The sequence below is a fragment of the Pogona vitticeps genome, chromosome 10, assembly GCF_051106095.1.
Source record: "Pogona vitticeps strain Pit_001003342236 chromosome 10, PviZW2.1, whole genome shotgun sequence".
Classification (NCBI taxonomy): Eukaryota; Metazoa; Chordata; class Lepidosauria; order Squamata; family Agamidae; genus Pogona; species Pogona vitticeps.
Genome location: NC_135792.1, coordinates 8,359,270 through 8,386,776, shown reverse-complemented (window position 1 = coordinate 8,386,776; position 27,507 = coordinate 8,359,270). Strand labels below are relative to the sequence as shown.

The 27,507-nt window shown below is 42.5% G+C and overlaps 2 protein-coding genes across 2 annotated transcripts in view; one reads left to right on the top strand and one right to left on the bottom strand.

Moving 5' to 3' along the window:
- Positions 1-389: 389 nt before the first annotated feature.
- Positions 390-23,334, top strand: ZDHHC7 (zDHHC palmitoyltransferase 7). The gene is made up of 8 exons (XM_020801939.3): positions 390-732; positions 8,736-8,817; positions 15,258-15,580; positions 16,803-16,927; positions 17,796-17,892; positions 18,527-18,608; positions 19,413-19,543; positions 20,430-23,334. Exons 3-8 carry the CDS (start codon positions 15,275-15,277, stop codon positions 20,604-20,606), a joined length of 918 nt encoding a protein of 305 aa, XP_020657598.1. The 5' UTR covers positions 390-732; positions 8,736-8,817; positions 15,258-15,274; the 3' UTR covers positions 20,607-23,334.
- The window catches only part of LOC110083471 (hepatocyte nuclear factor 4-beta), a 25,259-nt gene continuing 20,505 nt past the window's right edge, over positions 22,754-27,507 (bottom strand). The window contains exon 10 of the mRNA XM_020801941.3: positions 22,754-26,022. Within this exon, the coding sequence (XP_020657600.3) occupies positions 25,886-26,022 (137 nt within the window). The 3' untranslated portion in view covers positions 22,754-25,885. The remainder of the gene's footprint in view (positions 26,023-27,507) is intronic.

The window sequence follows — 27,507 nt, the reverse complement described above, 5'->3', positions numbered from 1 at the left end:
CTTGGGCTGCGATCCTGCAAAGAGGAGCCAAAAAGGACCTTGGAAGTTGCCCTGGGTCGGGCAGCAAGGAGACCAACGCTGGGCAGAGGGGGGGAAAGCACGTCCGGCTCCCATTCGACCCTTCCCGCTGCGGGGCTGCAGCCCCTCAAGGTCGGAAAGGAGCCACGAGAAAAACGAAAAGCCGCTTTTATTTGCAAAGCCTTGATCATCTCTTGTCCGGCTCCTCTTAGCTATATGTATTGGAAAGCGAAGATCCAATTAATCCCCCCCCCAATTTTAGGAGTCGAACGAGAGCCCTTCTTGTAGGGTGGCTGTCCTCCTCCTTCTTCTCCGCACCCCCTTTGGGATGCACCGCCAGACGCGCAGGCGACGCGACGGACGCCTCCCTTCGCCGCCTGGCGGGGGCCGGGCCTGAGCCGCGCGGCGGGGCGCATGCGCGGCGCCTCACGGGCTGCCTTCCTGAGCTCGCGCTCGCTCTGCCCCCTCACGGCGGCGGCGGCGGCGGCGGCTCTTCCTCACCACCACCACCTCCACCCGGGGCGGCCTTTCCGTCCTTCTTTCCTCGGCGAGCCTCGCGTCGGAACGGCTCGTCCTCCCCCCACCCAGCCTCCCTCCCCCCCGGCCGGGATGGGCCGGGCGCCGGCATGCGAAGCCGTTCCCGTGGCCGCCGCCGCCGCCCTCCTCTCCCTCCGCCTCCTCTTTGACCGGCCTTGTGGTCGGCAGAACCCTGAGGTGAGTCTCTGAGGGGGGGCGAGAAGGGAGGGAGGGGGAGGAGCTGGAGCTAGCCACGCCCACGAGAGGAGCCGCGCCCTCTCCATAAAGCCCCGCCCCCTTCGGGGGGCTCCTCCCTTTTCGCGGCTGTCCTTGGCGCCTCCCACTTCAGGCCACTCCTTCCTGCCTTCCCTTCTGAATCAAAGGCGGGGGGGGGGGGGGGAACCTCCCAGGGGTTTCCTTTGGTCCCCAACTTCCATCATCAGCTCTTGCTGTTTCAGTAGTAGGGGATCATGGGTGTTGGAGTCCTGGAGCATCAAGGCAGCCTGCGTTTGCCCATCTCTATGTCTCTGTAAGTCCTGTACTTTCCCCAAGCGCCTGTTTCTCCCCCTCCTTTACACCAGTGGTCCCCAACCTTGGGGCCTCCAGATGTTCTTGGACTACAACTCCCAGAATCCTTCACCACCACCACCATCTCTGCTGGACAGGATTTCTGGGAGTTGAAGTCCAAGAACATCTGGAGGGCCCAAGGTTGGGGAACCCCTGCTTTAGATTATGCTGCCCTCCCTCCGGATGGGCTGCCCTATAGATTTGCTATAAGAACGGCCATCATCTTCATCTAGCATGCTGGCTGGGATGCCAAGGGTGGTAGGTCCATACAGAGGGAGGGAGTGGGAGGTTGGGAGGTTAGAATAACCTGAGCCAGGTCCTCACATGACCAGTGAGCCAACATTTCCAGTGGTTAAGAGTCTTGGAACAAGACTCGTTGGGCGACCTTGGCTGCATGTAGTCCTTTCAAAGAAGACTCTGTTTCTTCTGTTTGTTCTTTTTTAAGTATTCAATCCTAATCTTCCTTCTGGGGAACTCAACACGGCGTATATGGTTCTCTCTTCTCTCATACAGCCATGGCTAATTGCGAGGTCTATATGATCAGAGAGCAATTTGCTCAAGGGTGCCCACTGAGCTTCATGACTGTGTGAGCATTTGAATCTGGATCAGCCCATCCGCCTCTGCCATTGTTTGTACATTTAACTTCTTCTGTTACTCTTGCTTCCCACCCACCCACCCCTCCGCTTTCCAAACATCTTTCTTGTGCTGTGAACGTCTACTTCACTGGGCACCTTTAAGAATCTATTAAAAACCTGGATGTTTCGGCAGGCCTTCTCACCAGATTATCTTTGATTTTCTTTTCCCTTTTATTGTTTCTTTATTCTAATTCTTCTGTAATCTGTTGTTTTATTTTATTGTATTTTATATTTGTTGTTGGCCGCCTAGAGTAGTCCATTGGACTAGATAGGCGGGATATAAATTAAATAAATAAATAAATAAATAAATAAATACTTGAAAGAAAGTCCAACAGAGTTCAAGACAATGCCACCATCACATAGCAAAAACTGTACCATCACTTAGGCCAGAGCCCTGGGAAAATCTGCTTTTCGACTGTAGGCTTTTAAGTGAGAATGCAAGCAGAAAAAAAGAATTGGGCTTGGGCTCCTGTGCTAACTGTTGCTTGAATCTGAAGGCCAAATTGTCACTTGGTGAATGGAATTATCCCTTGGCAAATGAAATTGGCATGTGAAATTGTCATCACTTTGGCGAGTGGATTAGCTAATGAAATGAAAAGGCCAGAACATGTTCTGAAAACAGGCTCCTTTCCTAGTTTCAGATACACTGTTTTGATGGTGGTGGTTAGTAAGAGGTTTTTAGAGCGAATTGTGTTTTGACTTGTTTGCTTTTGATCGCGTGAGTTCTACTCTGCACCTTGAATTGACATAGGCGTACCACCTTACTGAGAAATATGAACTTGTCTCTCTGTAGACTGAAATTATTCCATCATGCTTTTTTCCCATCACCGCTTCATATGAGGACTTATACCGTTCTCTCTGGAGTAGAGATACCTGTAGATTGGGGTTGGGAAGGGGGGCAAAAAATGTTTCTGATTCATAGGCACCAGGAGGAGATTTCCAGAAAGGTTGAATGATCAGGTTGTGTAAAAAGAGAGCAGATCTTTCTGCAGCCAGGTCTCTATGGCATCTGCATTTGTGAGATCCAGTTTGACAGAAAGCCACATTTAATCATCACAGTGTCTTGGACAATTAGCTTTTTCTTTCTTTGTTTTTTGTTTCTCCCCAGATTATGTCGCCAGTGAAATCTTTCACCGTGCACAACCTCCACTTCATGCTTTTTTCCCCTGCTGTTTTCTCTATAATATGAAGAAATTAAGGGATGCTGTGATTGATTTAATTCATTTATCCTGGTTTTAAAAAATCATCACCCTTAAATCTGCATTATATCGAGCCATAATGATAGTTGATCTAGATTCAAACTATCTATTCCAGTAGTTCACAGCCTTGGATTCCCAGATGCCCTTGGACTAAAATTCCCAGAAGCCTTCACCACTAACTGTGCTAACCAGTATTTCTGGGAATTGTGGTCCAAGAACATGTGGGTACCCATGGTTGGGAATTATTAGTCTGTTCAATAGTTTCCAAGGCATGAGGCAGAATATAATAACCTCCTGCATGCAAAACACACGTCTTTCTCCTGAGTTCCCACTTCCCTACCCACCCTTTTCAGAACAATCTTTGTTCTCAAGGCATTGCCATCCGAGATCACTTAAATACAATATAGAATAAGTATGAACTTGGAAGTAAGCTTTGACTATCAGTGGAGAGGGAGCTTGTGCATAACTTCTAAGCAGAACTTGAAAACGCTAGCTAAGTTCTGCCGTGCTGTACTTCAATGTAGAGTTTGGACTCTTGGCTAGAGCAGCTAACAGAGTGAGCAGAGAAGTGCCTTAATCCTAAAATTTAGGGCAGAGGAGCCAAATAAGCCACATATGGCTCTTGGTAATGAAGAAGAGTCCTTTGATCATAGTATCTGAGAACATGATGACAGTGGAACTACCACAAAAATGAGACAGCTCTGGGTTTTTTTCTCCCTTTTTTTAGTATCATCAACATACAGGTATTACAATGTGGTGAGGAAAGAAATTGTGATACAATTCTTTTAATGAAACATTATTATAGAAACGTTGCACTTTCTGAAGAGCTGTTAATGTAAACTTTGAAAGCAGAGAGCAAAACCATTAAAGTCAAATGTGCACAACATTTTAGAAGGAAAGAATATTTGAATTCTTATTTCAGGCCCAGATAAGTTAATTTAGGGTGTGTTGTCCTAATAATCTGAGAGTTACGTTGGAGTATATTATATTAATCAATGCTCTTTATGTGACTGTCCTCATCCTCATGGGGCAACCTCAATTAAACCAGGTTGATTTGGTGCAGATGATGACACCACTCTTTAAATCACCATGAATAGACTGGGGTCTGTCCTGTTCCACCTGCATTCTGATCTTGTCCATAACAACCTTGTCCAGAGTTAATTTGTAACTAGCATAGCACTACATTATTTTTGCAGACAGAAAGACTCTAGTACCTATATGATGAAATTCTAAAGTCAAGTTATTTAAAAATAATAATTAAAAAAAAATTAAAAAGGAAACAGCATGAAAAGCAGGCATAGTTGCTGATTTCCTCATGGGACAGCATCTGTCACCGTCTCAAACACATCACCAAGGCTTCAGCACAGAATGCCTCACCCTGAAATACAATGGCACAGCCATCCACACAGCTGAAAATGGGTCAAAAACGAGCGCAGTGTAGAGTGACTTAAAATAAGCAACCTTCCAAAAGGTATTCAGAAAGAAACAAATCCTAGGAGAAAAGTGTGCTACAGTATCATTGCGTAGCTGGGAAATCTTGAATCAATTTGCATTGTGCTAAACCCACAGTAATTGGAGAAGCATATCTCAGTGTAGTTGCACCCTCAGACAGTATATATATTATGTGCTGCCAAACTGATTCCAACTTATGGTGACCTTAGAAGGTTTTCCAAGGTACTGTATGTGAGATACCTAAGGGATGATTTTTGTTCATTGCCACCCCCAAGTTTCCATGTTTAAGTTGTCATTTGAACCCACATTTCTTGAGTCTGAATTTGAAACTCGATTCAATACACCAGTGGTTCCCAAACATGGGTAGCCCATTTGTCCTTGGACTGCATTTCCCAGAAACCTTCATCACCTGCTGTGCTGGCCAGGGTTTCTTGGAGGTGTAGCCCAAGAACACCTCCACAAACACCTGGGCTACCCAAGGTTGGGAACCACTGCAAAGTACTGTGATGGCTGTACAGTTGATATAACTTGCTCTTACATTGTTAGTGTGGTAAGATCCTTGATAGAATAAAATATATAGGGGGTCCCTTCAATAGCAAAATTCAGTAATCTGGCTGATGTTTCGGAGTAACCAATTTAATAAATTGTGATGAGTGTTCTTGCTTTGGTTCCAACTTCCAGTACTTTGGAATGTACACTTGAAGCACAGCATTCTTTGAAATTTCTTTTTAGTGTTCATAAAGAGGCTGGTAGCGATACCTCTTTAAAAAGAATCACACAAAGCAGTCTTATACTGAAGTGCATGGGTTCATTTAATCCAGTCTTGTTTTCCTGTGAGTGGACTGGTTTTTCTAGAGTCTCAGGCAGGACTTTCCGCCCAAACCGTGTTGGCACAAAACAATTATATGGGTTTAAAACCCTGGCAAAGGTCACAGTAAGTCAGAATAGACTTGAGGCAATGTTGTTATTGTTATTGTGGAAGAAAATTATGGAACAAAAAAGACTGTATCTGTGTGATCTTGGTCAGAGTCAGAATTTGTTCAGTCTAAGAATGTGTAGGAAGAGGTTGGTGAACAATTGAGAGTTATTTCAGAAATTAGTTTTGTCGTTGCATGGTTGTTTCCGCTTGGTTCGTGGGATATGCTGAGGCTTTTCTATTTGACAGTCGAGTCCTTCTAAGTATGTCTGCATTCAGATCTTGACCACCGCAGGTTCTTAATTGACTCCTTTAATCAGAGCTGCTTTCCTCCCCCCACCAAGAGGATTGGAGGTGAATGGGCTCTTTGGCATCAAGGTCTTACACAGTGTAGCTGGGATTTGCTACCCAAAGGGGTTGAGAACGTGAAGCAGGCTCCCAAGTCTATACACTGGTACCTTGCTTTACGATTGCCCCACATTATGATGAATCTGCTTTACGATGATCTTTTTGCGATCGCAATTGTGATCACAAAACAATGGTCTAAATGGGGGAATTTCGCTTTGCGATGATCGGTTCCCTGCTTCGGGAACCGATTCTTCGCAAAACGATGTTTTTCTAACAGCTGATCGGCAGTTTCAAAATGGCCACCGGGTAATTAAAATGGCCCCCTGCTGTGTTTAGGGACAGATTCCTCATTATACAGGCAGCAAAAATGGCCACCGTATGGAGGATCTTCACTGAGTTTTTACCCCATTGGAATGCACTGAACGGGTTTCAATGCGTTTCAGTGGGGTTTTTTATTTCGCTTTACGATGTTTTCACTTAATGATGATTTTCCTGGAATGGATTATCATCGTTAAGTGAGGCACCGCTGTATAGAATTTGTCAACCTTCCATGATGTAATGATATCGTATACGATGGTGCGGCTCACGCACCACTTAGGAGACCAGTAGCCCTCTTCCACCTTTCCAGCTAGAACAGCCATCCTCCTTATTTGTGAGCAGCAAAGGCTCATCTTAAAACAGAGAAGGCCAACGTCAGTGAGTTCTGTGGCCAGTTTTCTGCCCATGACCTCCGGTGGCTGCATCGGCTACCAAAAATGCCTAGGTGTTGTTCTAAATCAGTAGTTCCCAACCTTGAGTCTACAGATGTTCTTGGACTGCAACTCCCAGAACCCTTCACCACTAGCTGTGTTGGCTGGGGTTTCTGCAGGCCAAGAACACCTGGGTTACCTGCAGTTGGGAACCACTGTTGGGACCCTGCAAAGAATTTTAAAAATTAACCACTGCAATGGAAATGCAGGGTTCAGGAAGTGTTTTTTTTTTTTCCATTGGACATCTTTAGGGACGGAACAGGGGAGTGGCATTTGCCCACTTCCTCTTAAAGGATTGATTCTGGATGCTGTTTTTTTATGGATGGAAGGAGGTGTAAAAATGAAAGCATCTTACAATTATGTGTTGTAAAAATAAAAATGCAAGTAAAACAAATGTGAAATCTAGTGTAACAGTTTTTAAATCAGATTTGGTTTTCCTAAAGTACAGCTGGTCATCTGAAAGGGAAGCTTCCGTGGAAAATATGTAACATTAGGATTATACTGAATATTCAGTTACAGACAATCCAACCGTTAGCTCTAGGAGAGCAACTGTGACCTTGAGAGTGGAATACTTGGAACAAATAATCAAGAGGGGGTTAATTGGGCACTTAGAGGTAGATCCGAGCCTCCTGCAGCTGCTACTGCTGCTTTCCCACAGAAGAGTCTCTCCTGAACTAGAGGAGGACTCTTTTCCCAGAAGCTTGCCTTCTTCTGGGAGAGCGGATGCTGATTTTGGAATGAGCAGAGCCAGTTTCCAGTGATATATACATTTTTAAAAGTGTCTAACCATTTGCTTGCTTAGTTAGGATGGAGAGTGACCAGTATCTGCATTCAAGTGTCTTTTGCATTAATGTAATCATATTTTGGTAGGAGGGGCCCTTTTGGGAAGCAGAGGAATAACGGTAAATACCTTAGATTTCAGGAAGTGTATCCCATTGATAGCTGAAGGTGCAACCAGATAAGGCAGGAAATGTGCAATTGACTCCACTGTAGCTTCGATAAGTATGTAACAGCAGTGAGCGGTGGAGTGGAGTTACATCACTATGGCAATGTGGGACTGGTGTGGTTTAACCCCTCCCTGAACTGTTTTCTCAATACAAGCTTCCCCTCCCATGTTTCCATTAACCCCGGAGATACTCACTATTTACTTAAAAAAAACAATGGAAGAAACAATCCCAGATTTTTTTTTAATGTCATGTCAAGCTTCCCTGTTTTATACCACTATTCTAGCTAATTAAGTGCTTGACATGAAAACCTGATGGAGGCACAACATTTAATCTTCGGTCATGTCAACCAGAGCTTGGAAAAGTTAATTTTTGGATTACATTTCCTAGAATTCCCCAGGCAGTATCATCGCCTCCTGGCTGGGGATTTGGGGAGTTGTATTCCAGAAAGGCACATAGAGCAGTGCTTTATACTGAGCCAGACCCTTAGACCATCTGACCCAGTGTGGTCAAATATCACCGGCAGTAATACCCCTGGGTTTTAAGCAAGATTCTTTCCTATCCTTAGCTTGGACTCCCTGTGAGTCTCCCATTCAGGGACTAACCAGCTTCCAAATTCAGACAAGACTTGGTACCAGAGGTTTGGTTATAACTTCCCAAGCTTTGATGCTACCCATGGCACATTGCTTTAGCCCTGGTTAATATTTCAGATGTGCTGTAGAGTCATGTTTTAGTTCTCTGAACCACCTTTTGCTTCCAGAAGTCATGTATCCAGAAGGGAGACCATGATGATAGGGAGCATATCCAAGACCCGGGTGCCTTGTGAAAGTCAACAACAGTCTCTTGAACCCAGAGACATAGACAATAAATGTTCTGAACCTGTCAAGATTATATTCCAAGTCAGTTTAGCTACAATATCCTGCATCGGTTAACGTTTCCATCCAGTCTTCAAAGGCATCTCCAAGTACAGTTTCTATTATTTGTGTTTCTCAGTTGTGAAATCACTGTCTGGTGGTAGGGTGGGGGTGGGAGATACAAGGAAAGGCAGTAGACAGCTGGACAACAGAGTGAAACAGATGGGTAGGGCAAATGGTTTGAGATTTCCCGAAGCAGCTGATGGCAGATAGCATCTATCCATAGCAGCAACCTCTGTTTACAAAAATGAAAAGTCCCTCCCCCCATTTTCCCCCCAGAGAGAAAGGAGAAATGTAGATGTTTGAACTTAATAAGCAAATTAGAGGTCAGAATGGAAATTCTGTTCAAATTAACACCGGCTTTCACATTCTGTGGGTGTGCAGTACTTCCATCACAGATGATTACCTCTCTCTGTGTGTGTTATATCATTGATGCCATGATTATAATTAATGAATAGCTCTATTATGTCTGTGCAGGTCACATCAAATATGACTTTGTGCATCGTACAAGCCCTAAGGAACAGCAAGATGTCAGACTAACGCTCCCACTCCTTGTCAGGTATGTGTTTGTTCTGGATTTTTCACCCAGCCTGTCCTTGGAGGCACAAAAAGGAACACAAACATGTAAATGCCTGTGCGTCTACAGTTATGTGCTTGGGTCTCAGAGTAAACTTTCTTTTGGACTGTTAAAAAAATAAAACAGTTGCCAATGTTGCTGCGCCTTGAAACAAGTCACAACTGCTCAAGTTGTCATGGCAGGGTGTCTCCTCCACCTGACAAGCTGTTTCTGTGAAGTGACTTTTAAAAAGGATATAGTTCTTTTTTCATGTTACAGTGGTGCCTCGCTTAACTATTGCCTCGCTTAACAAGGAAATCGTTTGACGATTAGGTTTTTGCGATTGCAAATGCAATCGCAAAACGATGGTTTAAATGGAAAAAATCCGCTTCACGATGATCGGTTCCCTGCCTCGGGAACCGATTTTCGCATTACGACAATCTAAAAACAGCTGATCGTCGGGTTTCAAAATGGCCACCGGGTGTACAAAATGGCCCCCTGCTGTTTTCTAGGACAGATTCCTCGCTTTACAGGCACCGAAAATGGCCGCCCCTATGGAGGATCTTCGCTGGACGGTGAGTTTTCAGCCCATTGGAATGCATTGAAGGGTTTTCAGTGCATTTCAATGGGCTTTTTTATTTCGCTCTACAGTGATTTTGCTGGAACGGGTTATCCTCATTAAGCGAGGCACCACTGTACATCAATGTGGTTGCAACAGTAGATTTGCACTTGGCAATTTGGTTCTGTTTTGGAACAGACAATGGACCACAACCCGTCTATGCCATGGCTTTGTTTTCATTGTGAAGAAACTTTTAATGGGTGGTCTTCAAAAATTCTGTGATTCCTAGCATGCTGACTAGATCAGTCTTTTTTTTTCTTCTGTGTTAAATTGTGGCAAGTTGAGCTGTTCACGCTGTGAGCCCTCCAAACTTCGAGCACATCATCATTTTTGTGAGCTATGCTTATGTCTTTGTGGTACAAATTATAAAACTTGCTTATTCAATGAGACACCTTGATCTGTGATGGATCAAAGTGTTCTTGACCTCCCTTTCAGGTTGTTGTAAGAGGTTATAAAAAGATAATGTATATGAAGTGCTATGAACACCTTGAAGAACTATCTTAAGTGCTAAATATATCCAGAGCTTAGGCTTCACTTGGTTACATTATAGTAAGACACAGAAGGATTTTAGAAGACAGAGAAAAACCATTGTGATTCATCTAAAACAGTGGTTCCCAGCCTTGGGTAACCTAGGTGCTCTTGGACTGCAACTCCCAGTAATCCTGGCCATCTCTGATAGTAGTGAAGGCTTCTGGGAGTTGCAGTCCAAGAACACCTGGTTACCCAAGGTTGGGAAACACTGAAAGAACTGTGGTTTGGAAGTAGTGTTTTTGTATAAACTGTTCTGCTTCCAAGGAGTAATGCTTGAATGTTGTTTTTTTCCCCTCTTATGTTTGAGAAAGTTAGCATCTAGCAAGTTACAAGCACTTATGCAATCTCCCCCCCCCCTTCTCTGTCGATCTTGCAACTTGTCTGGTACATTTGGAAGAAGAGAACTATAATTTTGACATGGAGACCTGTTCATTGAATTAAACTCTGAACTCAGTTCTTCATCTACATCATGCTTCACTGCTTTGAAACAGTAGTTTGCTGTTTCATAACAGCAGTAGAGGTTTAGCAAGGACTGCCTAACATACTGTTTGATTGTACAGTATTTTGGCTAACTTGGTTTGTGTCCATTGTTACTGTATCGTGTGATAACAATAACAGCAACATGGCAGTGATAATGCACAAATCGGTAAATATGTATCCATGTGAAGCTGTGTTACATTTTGATGCTCGTAGAGAAAGGGAGGTACCATTTGTGTGGAAAACAGCAAAAGTATTTGCTCAAATATTGCCAAATCCATGTTGTCCTTTCAGTTTAACTCTCCAAGATGATTCTTAAAAGCTCTGAATCAATTGAGATTTTTTAGACTGAAAGTGCTTCTAGTATTTCATGCCATTCCTGCAGTTCTGCTGCAGTGTGCTAATAATACTTTGATTTTTTAAATACAATAGTTGGAGGATCACGACACCCTCCATCCTGTGACTAGCTATAATTTTGGTTTAATTAGACTATATGTAACTAAATGAAGCTCATTATACTTCCATTCCGGGTACCAAAAGTAGTTCACTGAGCATCTGGTTCCCACCAGCAAAGTTAAAGAAAAACCAAAAAAAAAAACCCAACAACAAAACATTCATGTATTGAGAGAGCAGTTGTGTGGTCCATGAAGACAAAATGAGAAATTCAAGATAGATTAAAATAAGTTAAAAACCAAATTTAATATTTAAAATTTTCAATTATGCTGTATGGCTTTTTAAAAGTGAGAATTTAAAATTAATTTTTAGAAAAGAAATCCAAATATAATACAAATGTTCATTTTAAAGTCTACAGGGACATATGATAAAGCTGCATCACTGTCTTATCTGTTAAACGTTGTTATGTGATCCACATGTGTGATGCTTTGAGTATTACTTTCCTGCTACAGAATCATTGGTTAAATTATCAGAGTTTGTGGCCACAGTGTTACTAACCTCAGATCTAAGGAATAAGAAGGGTGGAAGGGAGAAAAGAGGGTAAGTGGAGAAAAGTAGGTTCCCTCCTTTATCCTTTTAACAAGAAGCCTGTGCCCATTCTTGTTTCAAAGTCAGTTCCTCGCTCCCTTTCTGGCTCCTCTCTTAGAAAACTGGTTGGGGCTTTCTGCTAGAGGTTGGGGGGGGGGGAAACGGAGGAAGCAGCAGCTGCCAAGGGTCTCCTTCTAGCCTGCCAGCACCATTCTGGCCTTGCTGTTTGCATTCCTCTGTACATGGGAATGGGAGGTGTTCACAAAGAGCTAGAACTGTACCAATGCCATCATGGACCTAGGCAAGGATCAGGTCAGAGACCCACCAGACGGGAATAGAGTAGAGCAGTCATAATCCTTGTGCCCCTTTTTTCAGGCATGGAGTGGTTCTGGGACCTGTGCTGATTGCTCATGGTTACTAATAGGTCTAAAAAATAATCAACTTTTCAGGCTCTTGGCAGGGAGTTGGGGAAAAGACAGAAGTGCTGTTAGGCTGTTGCAGCAAAAAGAACAATGAGTTTCATGGCACAGTAAAAACCAGAAAATTTTATTTGGCATAAGCCTTGCCTCAATGCATCTGAAGAAGTGGCTGCAATCCATGTAAGCATGTGCCAAATAAAACCTAAAGGTTTCACCAGACTCCTTGTCACTTTTTCAAGCTATACCATATGCTGTCCTGAGCTAGCTAAATCAGTGATTTGACTCTATAAGGTAGCTTCCTGCATTCTTGGGTTGTATAAAGTTATAAAGCAACATATAGTATTCAGTTCTTCAAAAAAAAAAAACCCCTCTGGTTTATGAATGTGAGATATTGTGCTTCTGTACCTATGATTCAAAAAGCCAGGAAACAGCCCAGTATTGCTGCACAATATCACACCCATCTTGCCAACAGGAAAAAGGATGCAAAGGTTTACATAGCAAAAGTAATGTTGACAACATCCATGGCACCAGTCAAGATGGTCTACAAGATACCCTCTTGGGTTCACTACCATTCACAAAGTGATAGCAAACAAGAGAAAATCCCAGAAGCTGACTCCTTTTTTCATCAGATAACCACTTCTCACCCAAACACAAAGCAGGTATCAGAGCTATTTTTCAACGTGTGGTGGGTATAATGCTTTCTGAGCAAACGCAGGAATTTTAAAATAGGGAGACTTTAATTCTCCAGTGTTTCCCATGGGAGACTTAAGCACATGACTAGAATTAGCTTAATTTAGGCCAATTTATGCTGTATACTAATATATAAATCCCACAGAAACAGTGTCTCATGACCAGAACAGTCTGCTCTCATAAGATGGGAGGAAGACAACTTTTCCCCACCTGCTATCAGTTTTGAAATCCCAGAATATATGAGCAGCAGAGTGAACATCTGCTCCCAAGATTGAATTGCTAGCTGAAAGCGCTGAGCCACAACCCCTTGCAGAGATCTTTCTGTGGTGCAGCGCTAAGTAGTTGCTGTGTCCTTTTTGCTGAGTCATTGTGTAAATTGAGACTTTTTTTGCTGTGTGCGCTTGGAACAACCGTCTCTGCTTGCCAGCAGCATATGGAATCAATTGCTTTCTCTCCTGTTCCTCCTCCGCCTTGCACAGAAGCCTATTTTGAATTTGTCCTCTGACTAGAATGATCTGTATAGTGCTTTTGGATGTTCAACAGACTTGACATCCTTGTTTTTTTCTGCAATAGGATTGGTGTTGTGGCCTTCAAAAAGAAAAAAGAAAAGTAAAAAACTCCTATAAAGAGTGAAAAAAATCAAATTGATTTAAATCGCAACTTAAATCCCAATTTAGATTTTTAAAAATGATTTTTTAAAAAAATTTAAATCTTGATTTAAATCAAATCCACCCTGCTCCTATACTGTTAATAACGGTATTAAAGAAGGATCGTGAGACGGTTTTGCTGGCATGATGAGTGACTGCTAGATCACGGAGGTAATAGCAGTGAGGAACTTAACTGACAGTGTCTTAGATTGTAATTCAATCATTTCTCCCACTATATTGTACTGTGTCTAATGTATTCTCATAATATGTTACCAGCATTCTCTAAATTACTTAAACTTTTGATTATCTGGTCCCTTGTATTTTAAAAATGTGATGCAAATGAATTCATGATTGCTGGAGTACATCTCACTGAATTCAGTGGACCTTGCTTCAAAGTTAACACAAGAAGGATTGACTGCTTATGGCTGTTAGTGCTAGTATTTGTCCCATCAACCTAAATGTGCCATATGTTCTGTGACATTTAATATTGATCAGACTTATAAATAACTTAAAAATCTTGAATTTAATAAACCCATGCCAAATAGAAATTAACCTTGTTGAAGAATGAAAATTCTGTCTGATAGAGGCCTCGTTTCCTTGTCCTGCATGAACACTTTAACAAAGTCAGCGTCGGTTTGCATATGAAACCCATATGTCAGTTGTAGCCTTTTATTTACCAAATATCCACACCTTGTGATGTTTTCTTGCCTATTTGGGAAAGAATAATCACATCTCACATAACCCTTGAAAATGTAATTGAGAAGGGAACTACTATGTTTTCACTGCTCTTCTCTCTCAGTACACGGTAGAATGGATGCAATTTTTTGTCCAGCCTTTGTTATGTTGTATAGCCCATGTGGACAATGGTTGGACAGTGTCACTGAAGCTACCAACATGAATTTGACCAAACTCCGGGAGGCAATGGAAGACAGGAGGGCCTGGCGTGCTCTGGTCCATGGGGTCACGAAGCGTCGGACATGACTAAACGACTTAACAACAACGATAGCCCATTTGCATCTAGCAGCACAATTGTACATATATTTGCTCAGAAACAAACCATATTGTGTTGACTGGGACTTACTTCATTGTAAATGTGCATATGATTGCAACCTAAGATGATTTCACAGTTGTTAATGGCTGGGAAAGTGAAAGGTCTGTATGTTGTCCTGTTGGTGTAGTAAAGGTTGAGTGGAGGTAGAGGGCAACTGGGAAGGAAGAGTGCATGGAGAATGGTGTATTGTGAGGTGAAGAAGTGGGGGAAAGGTAGCTGACTATCCAGAAAGACTAGCGGATAAGGAAAAAGCAAAGTGGAATAACAAACATGATATACCGTATTTTTCGCTCCATAAGACGCACTTTTCCATAAGACACAGCAATTTTTTAGGAGAAGAAAACAGGAAAATATAATCTGTTTTCTTCGCTCTATAAGATGCACAGACTTTCCACCCCCCTGTTTTGTGGGGAAAAAGTGCGTCTTATGGTGTGAAAAATATGGTAGATACATGATAATGCAGAGAGAAAACAGAAAAAAGGAAAAATGTCAACGGGTATTTTTAAAGCATAATAAAATGTCCGGGTAGATTTAAAGCATAATAAAAAGGAAATATTGATGTAGCTGAGTGCCAGAGGAGAACCAATATGGTCCTTTTGTGGACTGGTGAGAGTTAAAGGTGGTGAATGTCATGGAACGTAAATTAAAATACATATATATATACATACATGCAACGAGCAATATTGGCAGATGTGTTCTATGATCTGTAGTCATGTTGAGCTCCTCTGTAGAGTCAGTAAAAATAAACAAGGTCCTTGAAGAAATCTGAGTTATGGCCCCTTGGGCTAATATCATATCTATCCATGCAGCCATAATACGTTTGCATGTGAGAAAGAAATTGGAGAGGAAAAACGTGGCCAGCTGGAGTGAATAACGTACAAAAGGAGCCAGAATGTCTTGCTAACATCCTGTTCCTTGAAAAGAGTCATTATGGGACTTTAACCTCTGCCTTCCATGTAGGTTATCCCCATGATAATGGAAGCTGACATCTGTTGTCACAGCTCCGCTCCTTCACTCTTTCCCTGCAGGGCCAGTCCAGAAAATCATGCAGTCATCTGGGCACAGGTTCCGGGATGTCGAGCATCACCCGCTGCTTGCTGAAAATGACAGCTACGATTCATCATCCTCTGAGTCGGACATGGCTGACAGAGTCTGGTTCATCCGAGACAGCTGTGGGATGGTCTGTGCTGTGATGACCTGGCTCCTCGTCATCTATGCGGATTTCGTAGTGACGTTCGTCATGCTGCTGCCTTCCAAAGATTTTTGGTACTCGCTCATCAATGGGGTTCTTTTCAACTGCTTGGCAATCCTTGCCTTGTCCTCTCACCTGAGAACGATGCTGACTGACCCTGTGAGTAGCCGCGTTCCCTGCCATTGGGGTGCCCATCTCACATGCATAAAAGTGTCACCGAAGGATTTCTAGGTAGCGTCTTTTGGCGCTTCTCTATAAAGATGTCATGAATGCTTATGAGTTTTCTTGTTTTAGACATCAAAGGATGTCTCAATATACTTAGACCCCTGTCCAAAAAAACAAAAGTGTGATTTTTCACACTTGCATGAGAGCAGAAAGACTAGCAGGATGGGTGAATAAATTGGTTAGTTGGGTGATTTGTGGCAGACTTGGCAAAAATGCCTTTCTGTTAAAATATTTTGCAGCAAAGTGTTTCATGTTTGTCCTAGTGATCTCTAGTTTGCAGCTGCACCAACTGGAGATTCCCCCATTGGAAAAAATTGGGATTTTTTTCCTTGCACAAAGGGTTAATGAAATCCCTTTTGCACGACCAGTGGAGGAAGAGAAACCGTGAACAGAACAGATCATGCCACACAGGCTGAAAAAGCAAGAGGATACTAGCATTAGCGTGTCTGTTTTTGTATGCATGAAAACTTTCCATTTTTTTTTTTAAATGTATTTTGTGTAAAGACTTTTATGTAATAAAACATTACAGTGTTGTTGTTTTTTACAAAAAGGTGTTGAAATGCAAAAGAAAAAGAAAAAATCACAGAAAGGTTGTTTATCTTACCCAGCAGAGAGAGAGAGAGAAAATCTGAAATATTTCATTCTCACTTGTGAGAACAAAATAAATGTACACTTTCATCTCTGTTTTGTAGCATCACAGATAAGTTTGCAACAGCTAGATAGCTCAGTGGCTTAGGTCTTTGGCTGCAGAGCCAGAGGCTGGGAGTTCGATTCCCCACAGGGGGTGGACTCAGTGATCCATAGAGTCCATTCCAGCTCTGCCGTTCAAAGATTGTTGTTGTTGTTGTCATTGTCATCATCATCATCATCATCATCTCATTCAAATAGCCAATGCTTTACAATGTGTAATTAAGCCCACCTTTCGCTTGAAGCGTGTACTCTTCAGCCCTCTGTACGGAAACAAAATGTCTATCTCTGGCTTCATTCTTATACAGTCTTCTTCTTGCATCTTCTCTTCTGCCAGAACAGAAATAGCGGATTCGTCATGTTAGGCTCTTGAGAGTAAGATGCTGTGCCCATCACTGGGGCTTTGCAAATGAATCCTGAAGTGCCCAGCGGCTGAACCTTGTCTTTCTTTCCTTCTCTCATGCCTTAGGGGGCTGTTCCAAAAGGAAACGCAACAAAAGAATACATGGAGAGTTTGCAGCTGAAACCAGGTGAGGTGATCTACAAGTGTCCAAAGTGCTGCAGCATTAAACCAGAACGTGCCCACCATTGCAGGTATGTGTGTTGCTGCCTTTGTATTGTTCTCCACCTAGACTCCAAGGGGCCAAACCGCACCATGCAGGCAGATGGAGAATAGTGTGGTAATTTACAGGAGAGATACAAATACAATTCTCATGCTCACAACCTTGTGCGGTTCGTGTATTTTAAAGAAACAGTGCTGCTTTGATATTCGTGAACAATAAAAGCAATACAGTGGTGCCTCGCTTGACGATGTTAATCCGTTCCAGCGAAATTGCTGTAGAGCAAAATTGTTGTCAAGCAAAATTTAAAAGCCCATTGAAATGCATTGAAAACCGTTCAATGCGTTTCAATGGGCAAAATACCTGCTCGTCCAGTGAAGATCCTCCATAGGGCAGCCATTTTCTGCTCCCTGTATAGCGAAAAATCCATCCTAAAAACAGCAGGGACCCATTTTGCACAGTAGTGGCCATTTTGGAAACCCAACAATCAGCTGTTTTAATCGTCATAAAGCGAAAAATTGGTTCCCGAAGCAAGGAACCGATCATCGTAAAGCGTTTTTTCCCATTAGAACATTGCAAAAATCTAATCGTCAAGCAGATTTGTCGTTTAACGAGGTAATCATTAAGCGAGGCATCACTGTACAATAGTCACTTATACTCATGTCAGTGTGTAGGAAACAAATATAGTCAGGTCCCAAGATGTCATCTGGACGGTTAAGTTAGTTTGAGGACCTTGGAGCCCCTTGTGTTCTAAATAACAAAAGAACAAGCCAAAGGGTTGAACCTACCTTCCGATGGTCATGAGCTCCTAGGAGAAGATGGAATCTTTTCTGTCACACGGGGCAAAAGGTCCACAGCATACAGCACCACTTCTGCTGTTTCTTCTTTTTTTGCTCCACCAGTATTTGCAAGCGATGTATTCGGAAGATGGACCATCACTGCCCATGGGTTAATAACTGTGTAGGAGAAAGGAACCAGAGGTTTTTTGTGCTTTTTACTGTGAGTAGGAAAGATTTCTCTATTACTTGGGTTTAAATGACTCTAGTTAAACAAGTGTTGGGATTTTCGTCTGTCAGTTGGGAACATGCGGAATGCATTGCTTCAGAGGGATGGGTAACACAATCCATAGTGTAGGCTTTCAGTGGTGTTAGGGCGAGAATCAATATAAATCTCATGCTCTTTCAGTACTTACGCAAGGGCAGGCAGAGGGAAGTGAACCTTTTGATATTTGGTACTTGTGGAGAGGCAAAATTCAGGACTCTGCTGTTTTTGTCATTTGTTGCTTGTGATCTTTCTCACTCCATTTCATGTGCTGTTGTTGGAAATGTGCTCTTGGATCAGGTAAAGCATGGATCTAGCCTAGCAAAGCTGTTCTTACAAACCTCAGAGGAATTTTTCAAAGTATTTTGTGATGTGTCATGGTTTTCCCCTCTGAAAGATGTTTTTTGTTCTTTTTTAAAAAAATACCACATAGGTTATGTGAGTGCATGGACACACTGTATGTGCGGGTGTGAACGGATATAGTCCTGGCATGAAATATATAAGCACTGAGCAGAAACATTCAATATTGCGTCTGAGTCATGGGCTCATTGCCTTGGAGAACTGACTCCTAAATCTTTCTCTCACTTCACAGATGTACATAGCTCTGATTTCAGCTCATTCCCTCATCCTGTGTGGTTTTCAGTTCTTCTCCTGTGTCAGAGGACAGTGGATTGGTAAGCAGCTGTTTGAGTAGCCTTAGTAATACGGCATGTAATTTATGCATTTATTTTTAATGCTATCTCTGTCGCTTTTATGTTGGTATAAACAGGCACCATAGAACCAAACTATAAAAGAAACGACCACATAAAAATGAAACGATGTGCTTATTTAGGAGGGAAAAAATCAATTTCAAAAGCAAGCAGGAGCAACAAATAGACAGCAGAGCAGTGAAATAAAACCAAGGGCTATTGAAAGAGTGAAAACAGCAGAATATGGAAGCCTTCTTAAGTAAAGGAGGGCATTCATTCGCCTTCAATTAAGATATCAGTTAAGAAGATGTATTCTGGACCTTTTTGGGGAGGGGATTACAAAGGAACAACAACTGAAAAGACTCTCCCATCTCAATAACTATCTCTTCCCAGTTACTCTGGACAGGCTCACCATCAATCAGAATTGACTTGACAGCAGATGATTATTATTAAGGTCAGGAGAATTTGTATGAAGGAAGATGTTCCTCTTAGTCAGAAACTGTTGTTGGTGTGAATGATAAGGTCTGCCATGTCACTTTAAATTCTAGCACATTGAATCTTGCAACAAGCCATCTATCTAGACTTCTGCATGTTGGCTCCTCACAGGCAAACAGTTTTCCTACTAATTTGTGTGCCTTGGTCATTCCGCCTGGGCTTTGAATGTCAATCATCAAGCGCCATTTGGTCCTATATGTTTTGCTTTGCTGATTACATTGGGACTGTCACTTAATTGTTCCCTTCTGACATGGTTCAGATTCAATATTCTCATCTCCCTCCTCTCTCTTCCAGAATGCAGCGACTTTTCTCCACCTGTAACCGTAATCTTGCTGATCTTCTTGTGCCTTGAAGGTTTTCTGTTCCTTACTTTCACTGCAGTAATGTTTGGCACCCAGATCCACTCAATATGCAATGATGAAACGGTAAGAGTTGTGCATGGCGATATTGGCCCTGAGAACTGTGGTTCGTGTTGCGTCACGGAATACATTTATACGCATCCACATACACCTGTGTGTGTCTCTGTGTCTTTTTCTGTATACATGCAGCCACCCATAGCTTGGCTGCTCAGGACTCAGCATTTTCGGGGTTCAGACACGCTACTTCATTACCTTAAGGTGTCCTACCCTGATCCTTCTCTTGATGTAAACCTGATGTCTGGGTTTTTATCCTGGTAGCACATGTAGAGGGCAGCGGTCAATAAAGCCCTCGGGAAACCCACTATTGGATAACTCAGTGGTTTAGGCATCTCCCTGCAGAGCCAGAGGCTGGGAGTTCAATCCCCCACTCTGCCTCCTTGACAGGGGCTGGACTGAATGATCCATAGGGTCCCTTCCACCTCTGCAGTTCCAAGATTATTATTATTAACAACAACTGAGTGTCCTCAACAGCAGCAGCTTCCTTCCTTAGAAAGATGGTGAGAGGCTGATTGATCGCAGGGGTGATTGGCTGATGTGGACAAGGTGATCAGCAGTGGAAGGCAGACTCAGTACTGGCAAAAAAAATGGTAGAGATTGCAGCTAGGACAATAGAAAGGAGGGGGCCATGATAGGTACCATCACATCCTTTGGGGGGCACTTGGTCTGTTAGCCATGTGCCCCTGCGTGCTAAGGTTTGTTTTTATGCTATAGTCCATTGAACTCTATCTGAATATTGTAAGTCACTGTGCTTTTTAATCTGTGCGGGGATTTTTTAAAATCACATTATGAATTGCCTTAGGTCCTCTGTGGGGAGAAAAGGACAATAATAAATAAATAGGGTTTTTTTGTTTTTTGTTTTTCTAAATTTATATCTAAATAAACGTATTTACAGGAGATCGAAAGGCTGAAGAGTGAGAAACCCACGTGGGAGAGGAGGCTACGCTGGGAAGGAATGAAATCGGTCTTTGGGGGCCAGCCTTCCCTGCTGTGGATAAATCCTTTTGCTGGATTTCGAATCAGACGGCTTATGCTAAGAGCCAAGAAAGGAGGTCCTGAGTTTTCTGTTTGAGCCTGCCTAATCATGCTGGAACTCACAAAAGAAGTAGTATATTGTATTTATTGGGTGCCAGGGGGAGAAGCGCTGCCCGCATGTAACCTGTGACCAACAGAGATTGACACGTGAAACATTTTGCTTGTAGCAAGCAGAGTTTTATACATTTATAGTAACAGGCATCTCATTAACTCTCAGAAGCATAAAGCGGATACTATCACACATGGCTTTTGAGCAAGATAACAAAGAAAGAGAAAAAAACTAAGAGATGTGGATGGTCACACTAAAGAAGCCAAAATATCATAATTACTACTGTAATTTATTACTTTAGAGGACTAATTATGCATTTATTTTTTTCTCGAATCCTGTTTATTGAATATGTGTGCTCTTTTATTTCTATTTTTTTTTTGTAAGAGTTGATCTCTGCTTTTTTATATATGTAAGATTGTTGAGGCACAGATGTCAATCATGATACAGAAGTACAAAGGCTGGAAATGGCCGGCCAAAGCCAATCCTCTTTTGATCCGATAGATTTTAGTCAGTGCTCATGCAATGGTTCAATTTGTTTACAGAATCCCCTGAGCTATATTTCTGCATCCGAATATCTCTGTAGGCTTATGATTAATGGATAGATAACCAAAAAGCATACAAGGAGACTGATAATTGATAAAAACAATTCCTTAGCCTTGTGAAAGTACAGTATTTCTTTTTTTAAGGTTACATTTTAGAATGCTAACTGTGCAACAGATTCCAAGCCTATAGTCTCGGCTAGATTTTTGCTTCAGTTTTGCTAATAATAACTATCTATATGGGAACTCATACTTTGCCACTTAAGTGTGTCTTTGGTCCTTTTGTAAAGTAAACGAGGGACCAAAGACAGGTGTTTCCTGTGGAATGAGTGTGTTGCAGATGGGAAGGCTGTAAATCCAGCAAATAGTCTCCGGTGCTTCTTGCATTTCATGGCACAAGCCAGCAAAGACACTCTTACTCCACGGTAACCTCCACGAACTTGCTGTTGTTGTTCTAAACAAGATGTGTTGAAAAGATTTTAGTCAGTGACCTGAAAAGATCTTAAAACACTTTCTTTTGGGAGAAAGAATGGCTTGTGCTGAGATTATAAACACACTCTTTAGAAATTAGCCTTGCAGATTCCGGAGGCTAGTAACTGTGGCGCTTCACAGATGCTTCCTTGTGCATGCAAAGTGCATACACACGGATAAAATATACTGGGTTCCTTTTGGCAGCAGAGGTACCACAGGTTGCACAAAGCAATTCTGACATGGCACTGTCTCCCCAGTTGAAGCCCTCCGCACAGCTCTCGTAGAGAGAGGGTTGTTCTGTGCACCCTACTGTCCCACATAAGCGTGGGCCCCTCCTGATGATATTGGAATGGATTTAGCATTCTGAAACCAATTTTTCACAGGATCTCCTTTCAGCCATGCCATATTAACTGTTCTATTGAGCTACATTGGTTTGGCATTATCAGATATGGAGTTGGAGATTTCTTCAGAAACATGGAGCACAGTACTCGGCTGGTAAAGATATGGATAAGGAGGATTATAAAACAGTTGGCAACAATCAGAAAAGGAAAAGTGATTTGTTCTCGTCTTAAGAACGGAAGCAACTTCCATGGCAGAAAAATGAATTCCATAAAACCTTGTTTTACTGCCAGTACAGATAGTGAAACCTCCAGGTATGTGAGAGATTTAAGGATATTTAAGTGAACAATGTGCTCAGTAGCGAGACCATCTTAAACTGGTTCTCTTGTCCTTCTCACCTTACCTTCTTTTAACATCATTCAAGGGGAGATTCAGTGCAAACCTTGAGCACGTATATACTCAAAACGAAAAACACTCCTGTTTTGAATCTTGCCTTAAACATTCCAGGGCTCTTGCTCTTTACACCATAGTACATGCGTGCTCAAGAATCATCCATTCCGTGACTGGAATCCCAAATAAAACCTCATTGGTATCCATTGTATGTCTATGGGGAATGCATTCTGGGCTCGGCTCAAATTTTGGGAGTTCTACCCCAACGCTCTCTTCTGCCCAAGAGATACACTGCTGTTTGGCTGATTTCTTCCACAACAGGAACAACAGCAGGACAAAAATACCAAGCTCTCCACCACGTGTCCATGTTTCTCTGTTTCTTTGGATGCCTGCCTTTGGGATTCCAGCCTGCAAGTTTACCACTACATGTCAATGTAAATTTAAATTCCTTACGACTCTTATATTTGGATGTGCGGATCAAGACACCTTTCAGAAACAAAAGTCTACGCAGATAATGCCTTCCTTGGTGGATATTTGCAGTTCGTTCTTAGCCCTGGAACAAAATTCTGCAGTTCGTTCTTATGCATATATTCACAGTTCCTTTGAGCCTGGATACGTATTATTGGAGGAACTGCTAAACAGGAACTAAAAACCTCAAAAGCGGATGAATAAAGCAAAGTTTAAAATGCAGCAAGCTCAAGGAGATTCTTTGCCGTTTCTGGTTTGCGCCTTCCCCTTATTTGGAAATCAAACTGTATCTGCTGCCTTTATCACTGAATCTTCGTACATAATGCTCTCCAAGGAACTGTACTGCTGGAACTCCATGAATCCCTTTAAAAGCAGCTAAACCTGTGTGTGACTTAGCAAGTGCGTGTATGTATGTGTGTGTGTGGTGCGTATGAAAACGGAATTTCCTGGCTTTTCAAATCCTTGTTCTGTTGTAATTTTTTAAATGTAAAATAAAGTAATTAATTGAAGTCCTGTTGGGTGTTTTAACTTCATGGTTAGGTAGGGTATCAGAGATGTACAGTACCTCAACAAGCAAGCAAATGAAAGTTCTCAAATCCAGCTTCCTCCAACCTAGTGGCCTCCAGATCTTTGGAATTTCAAGTCCCAGAAAATCCAGGTGATGAGGATTGGCGGGAGTTGTCATCCAAAACATTTGGTTGGCATCAAAAGTGGAGAAGGCTTGAACCTACCGCATGGAGATGCATGAACTAAGAACGCATCTGTCTCTTTGCCATTGCGTACAGTCCGTCTGTGGTATCTGCAGGGGGATGTTTCCAAACTGCCCCTGCTGCCCCCCACCACCACCAATAGATGCCCAATGGATGCCAGAAAACACAGAGGTATAGAACATTACACACTTCATGGCCTCTAGTGGCCAGTTCTCTACACTCTGGAAATATGTATAAATATGTATTTCTGTTTTTTTTTAATTTAGCCATTTTCAGGTCATTTGGTAAATGAATCGGGGGGATGCTGAGTCCACAGACGTGGGAGTGGGTGTCCTATATTTGTTTTGTTTTTTGCAATATTAAAATACCCACCTGATGTTTCCTTTTACAAGTATTTCTTCCAACAGAGGAAAGTTGAATTTCAATCTTGGCTAAGCTTTGTCAAGCCATCTTGTTTCATGCAGTTTATCACTTCCTCTCCTGTTTCTTTTGTAGTTGCTGCCCAGCCCCAGCGCCCCCCCCCAAAAAAAAAACCAATTAGCAAGATCTATGTTCACTGCACCTTCTCTTCCACTACTGACCCTGGTATTCTGTCACATTATAAGACTTAGTCTCTTACTATTAGTGATAGCAGACAGTGACTCCCTATCCCAAGCAGTGAATTTTTAAAGGGTTGTAACTCTATGGTCTATTTAGATGTGTTCGCTGCTGGTGTTAGAATTAAATGTATGATTGTCACTGGTGAACTTATTTGTGAGCAGACAAATTTATGAGCAAATCAGACAGTGGAGAAAGTAACACTGGCAAAATCCTGCCTCAAAAGGCTGTAAATGGTTGCCCTATAGTGACAGAAAGCCAAATACATCCCTTTGCTACTTACAGCTTATTGAACCAGTGGGTCTACTTCCATTGGAACTAATAGGTGTAGAGTGGTGCCTCGCTAGATGATGATAATCCGTTCCACTGAAATCGCTGTTTAGCGAAATCATTGTCTAGCGAAAAGCATTTCCCCATTGGAAGGCATTGAAACCTGTTTAATACATTCCAATGGGGAAGAATCATGGTTGTCTAGCAAAGATCGGCCATAGGGAAGCCGCTTTGCGAACCGCCGATCAGCTGTTTAAATAGCTGTCTTGCGAAGCTTAGATCTCGAAAACACCCGTTTTGTGAGTGCGGAGAGAGCTGTCAAAATCATTGTCTAGCGAAAATCGCTTTGCAAAGCAAGGAGCAAACATTGTCCAGCGAAATCCCCCCAATCACTGTTTTGCAAATTGCTATAGCGATTCAATGTCTAGTGAAAAAACTGTCATATGGGGTAACTCTAGCGAGGAGCCACTGTATTTAGACCAGTCATTCTAAACTAATACACCGCATGATCTGAGATGCACACGTGATACCAGTACAAAGACACGCTAAGGGTACAAAAAGAAGTAGGAATGCTGAAGTACTAATCATACATGTTTACCCCATTATGTATTGGTTTATTTATCTTAAGCACATATACCTATTTTCACATACTGACAGCTTTTAAAAATGATAAAAACAAGTTGACAGGTTCCGATAGTATGCTGTCCAAATAAAAAGGGGGGTGGGGAAATAGAAGAGAAACCCCATAAATCACAAGAAATAGCATTGGGTGCACATCAGTCAAAATGGCTCTTTTATCTGTGTGGAACCAATCCCCTTGTTTTGGATTCTCGCCAAACCGGCCTTGCCTTCTGCTTCAATAACGACACAACAGATGGGAGTGTAACAGAAAATAAACCACACGCTGCCAAGTTTTGATGTACAGCATGCTCCCTAGCAATTGCAAAAGAGCTAGAAATGATACCTCTTGTCTATTATGCTAATAATGTCAGGGGATCTCTTCCTGTGGATTCTACTTGAGGGTTTTAGAGCCAATTGGGACTTTGGCAGCAGGACTCAGTGATTCATTCACTGGGTTTATGGAATCTCCCAGGGGCTGCTTAGAACTGAAGGGCAGCAGAGAAACCTAGGATGCAAATCAGCTCACACAGGAAGCAATGTTATGTATGTGTTTGGGTCTGCCTACTGTTTGGGTCCTAATCTGCACATATACGGGCATTGTTGGGAACACACAAAGCATAACAAAGAAGATGGAATCACAGCAGAGAGAACAGTCTCTGTGTATGCGTTCTACTTGATCCCCATTGACACAGAAGTTGGGAGAGGAAATGGACAATGGCGGTGGGTAAGTTCTCAAATGTTTGCTGAACGATTCCGTTTTGACAGTTGAAAGCCCTTGGCGATGGGAGAACCAGGCTGTTTGGACTTAAAGGCTGGGAAAGTTTTATGGTTGATTGTCTTGAGCTTGGCTTTTTTTCTTTCTTTAAAGAATCTCCTGTTTAGGTATAATTGCTTGAGGCAAAAGTGGTGTAGGCACTTCAGATCCAGGGGCTGGACCCATCTTGTAGTCTTCACTGCCAGTACTGGTGGAAGGAGAAGGAAGGGATGTTTCAGGAGAAGCTGCAGAGAAGAAAAGAGCAGAAGAGTACAATCAACCCTGCTTCATGGGATGTCATTTATATATGATCCACACCAGGGGGATTTCAAAGTGTGCAACACCCCTCAAGGATGATGTTGTGCCTTCCAGGCCTCATGGAATGCCCCCCCATGTGATCTGAGGAGCCCATCCATATTCCACACTTTTGACACTGGTTTTGGATAGCTCTTGGGGTAGGTATCTAGCTGCCAAGCCAGAGGCTGTGAGTTCAATTTCCCCCCACTGTGCTTTCTGGAAGAAAAGCCAGCCTGTGTAGCCTTGGGCAAGTTGCACAGTCCCAGGGCACCCCCGGAACAAGGAATGCTAAGCCACTTTTGAGTAACCTCCACCTTGAAAATCCTGGAAAGGGTCACCCTAAGTCAGAAGTGACTTGATGGTATACAATTATAAATATTTCTTACTGGTTACTTTCAAGCTGTGCCCTCAGTGGCATTCTCAGTATGGTGTGATAAAAGGCTAGCTATGTTTTTCAGGAAATAGATCAAAAACAGATTTAAAAACCCTGATGTTTACTCCTCTTCACAGTAGTTTGATGATGAAATGGATGGGGAAAAACATAATTTGGCTTGCAAAAATACCCCATCTTTTGACTACATGGATTGTAGAGCTCCCGACACTGGAAATTCACAGAGCTATGATCCATTTGCTGGAGGAGACTCTTGAGAGTCCCCTGGACTGCAAAGAGAACAAACCTATCCATTTTGAAGGAAATCAAAACCCTGAGTGCTCCCTGGAAGGACAGATCCTGAAGCTGAGGCTCCAATACTTTGGCCATCTGATGAGAAGAGAAGACTCCCTGGAAAAGACCCTGATGTTGGGAAAGGATGAAGGCAAGAGGAGAAGGGGAGGATAGAGGACGAGATGGTTGGACAGTGTCATTGAAGCAACCAACATGATTTTGACCAAACTCCGGGAAGCAGTGGAAGACAAGAGGGCCTGGCGTGCTCTGGTCCATGGGGTCACAAAGTCAGACACGACTAAACGACTAAACAACAACTACATGATCCATTTGGCTAAAACCAATTGTGACATCCAGCTAGAACAGTGTCATAGAAAGAATGGGGTATTATAAATAAATAGTTGTGTAAGTCCTATTGATTCTACTCTTGCTGTGGCTGTCAATTGGATTTAACAGAAACACAAACTCTTCAGTCTCCCATGGATATATAAATCTGCCTTCTATTGAATCACACCACCGGGTGTGATGTGTGTTTCACTCTGTGTGTGTGTGTGCACGGGCGCTTGCACATGTATGTGATTCCTAGCCTCCTTGCCCAAGATCCTTTGAACACAAGATGCCAAAATCTGAACCTCAGCATCTATAGTTTCTGGGAGCTCAACCTTCTTTTTTACAATAGGTACATTTTGGGAAATGTGCATCTGGCTCTTCACATCTGGGTACAAGCATCTGTCTTGTATTTGCCATCTCTTCTAATATATCAAAGACC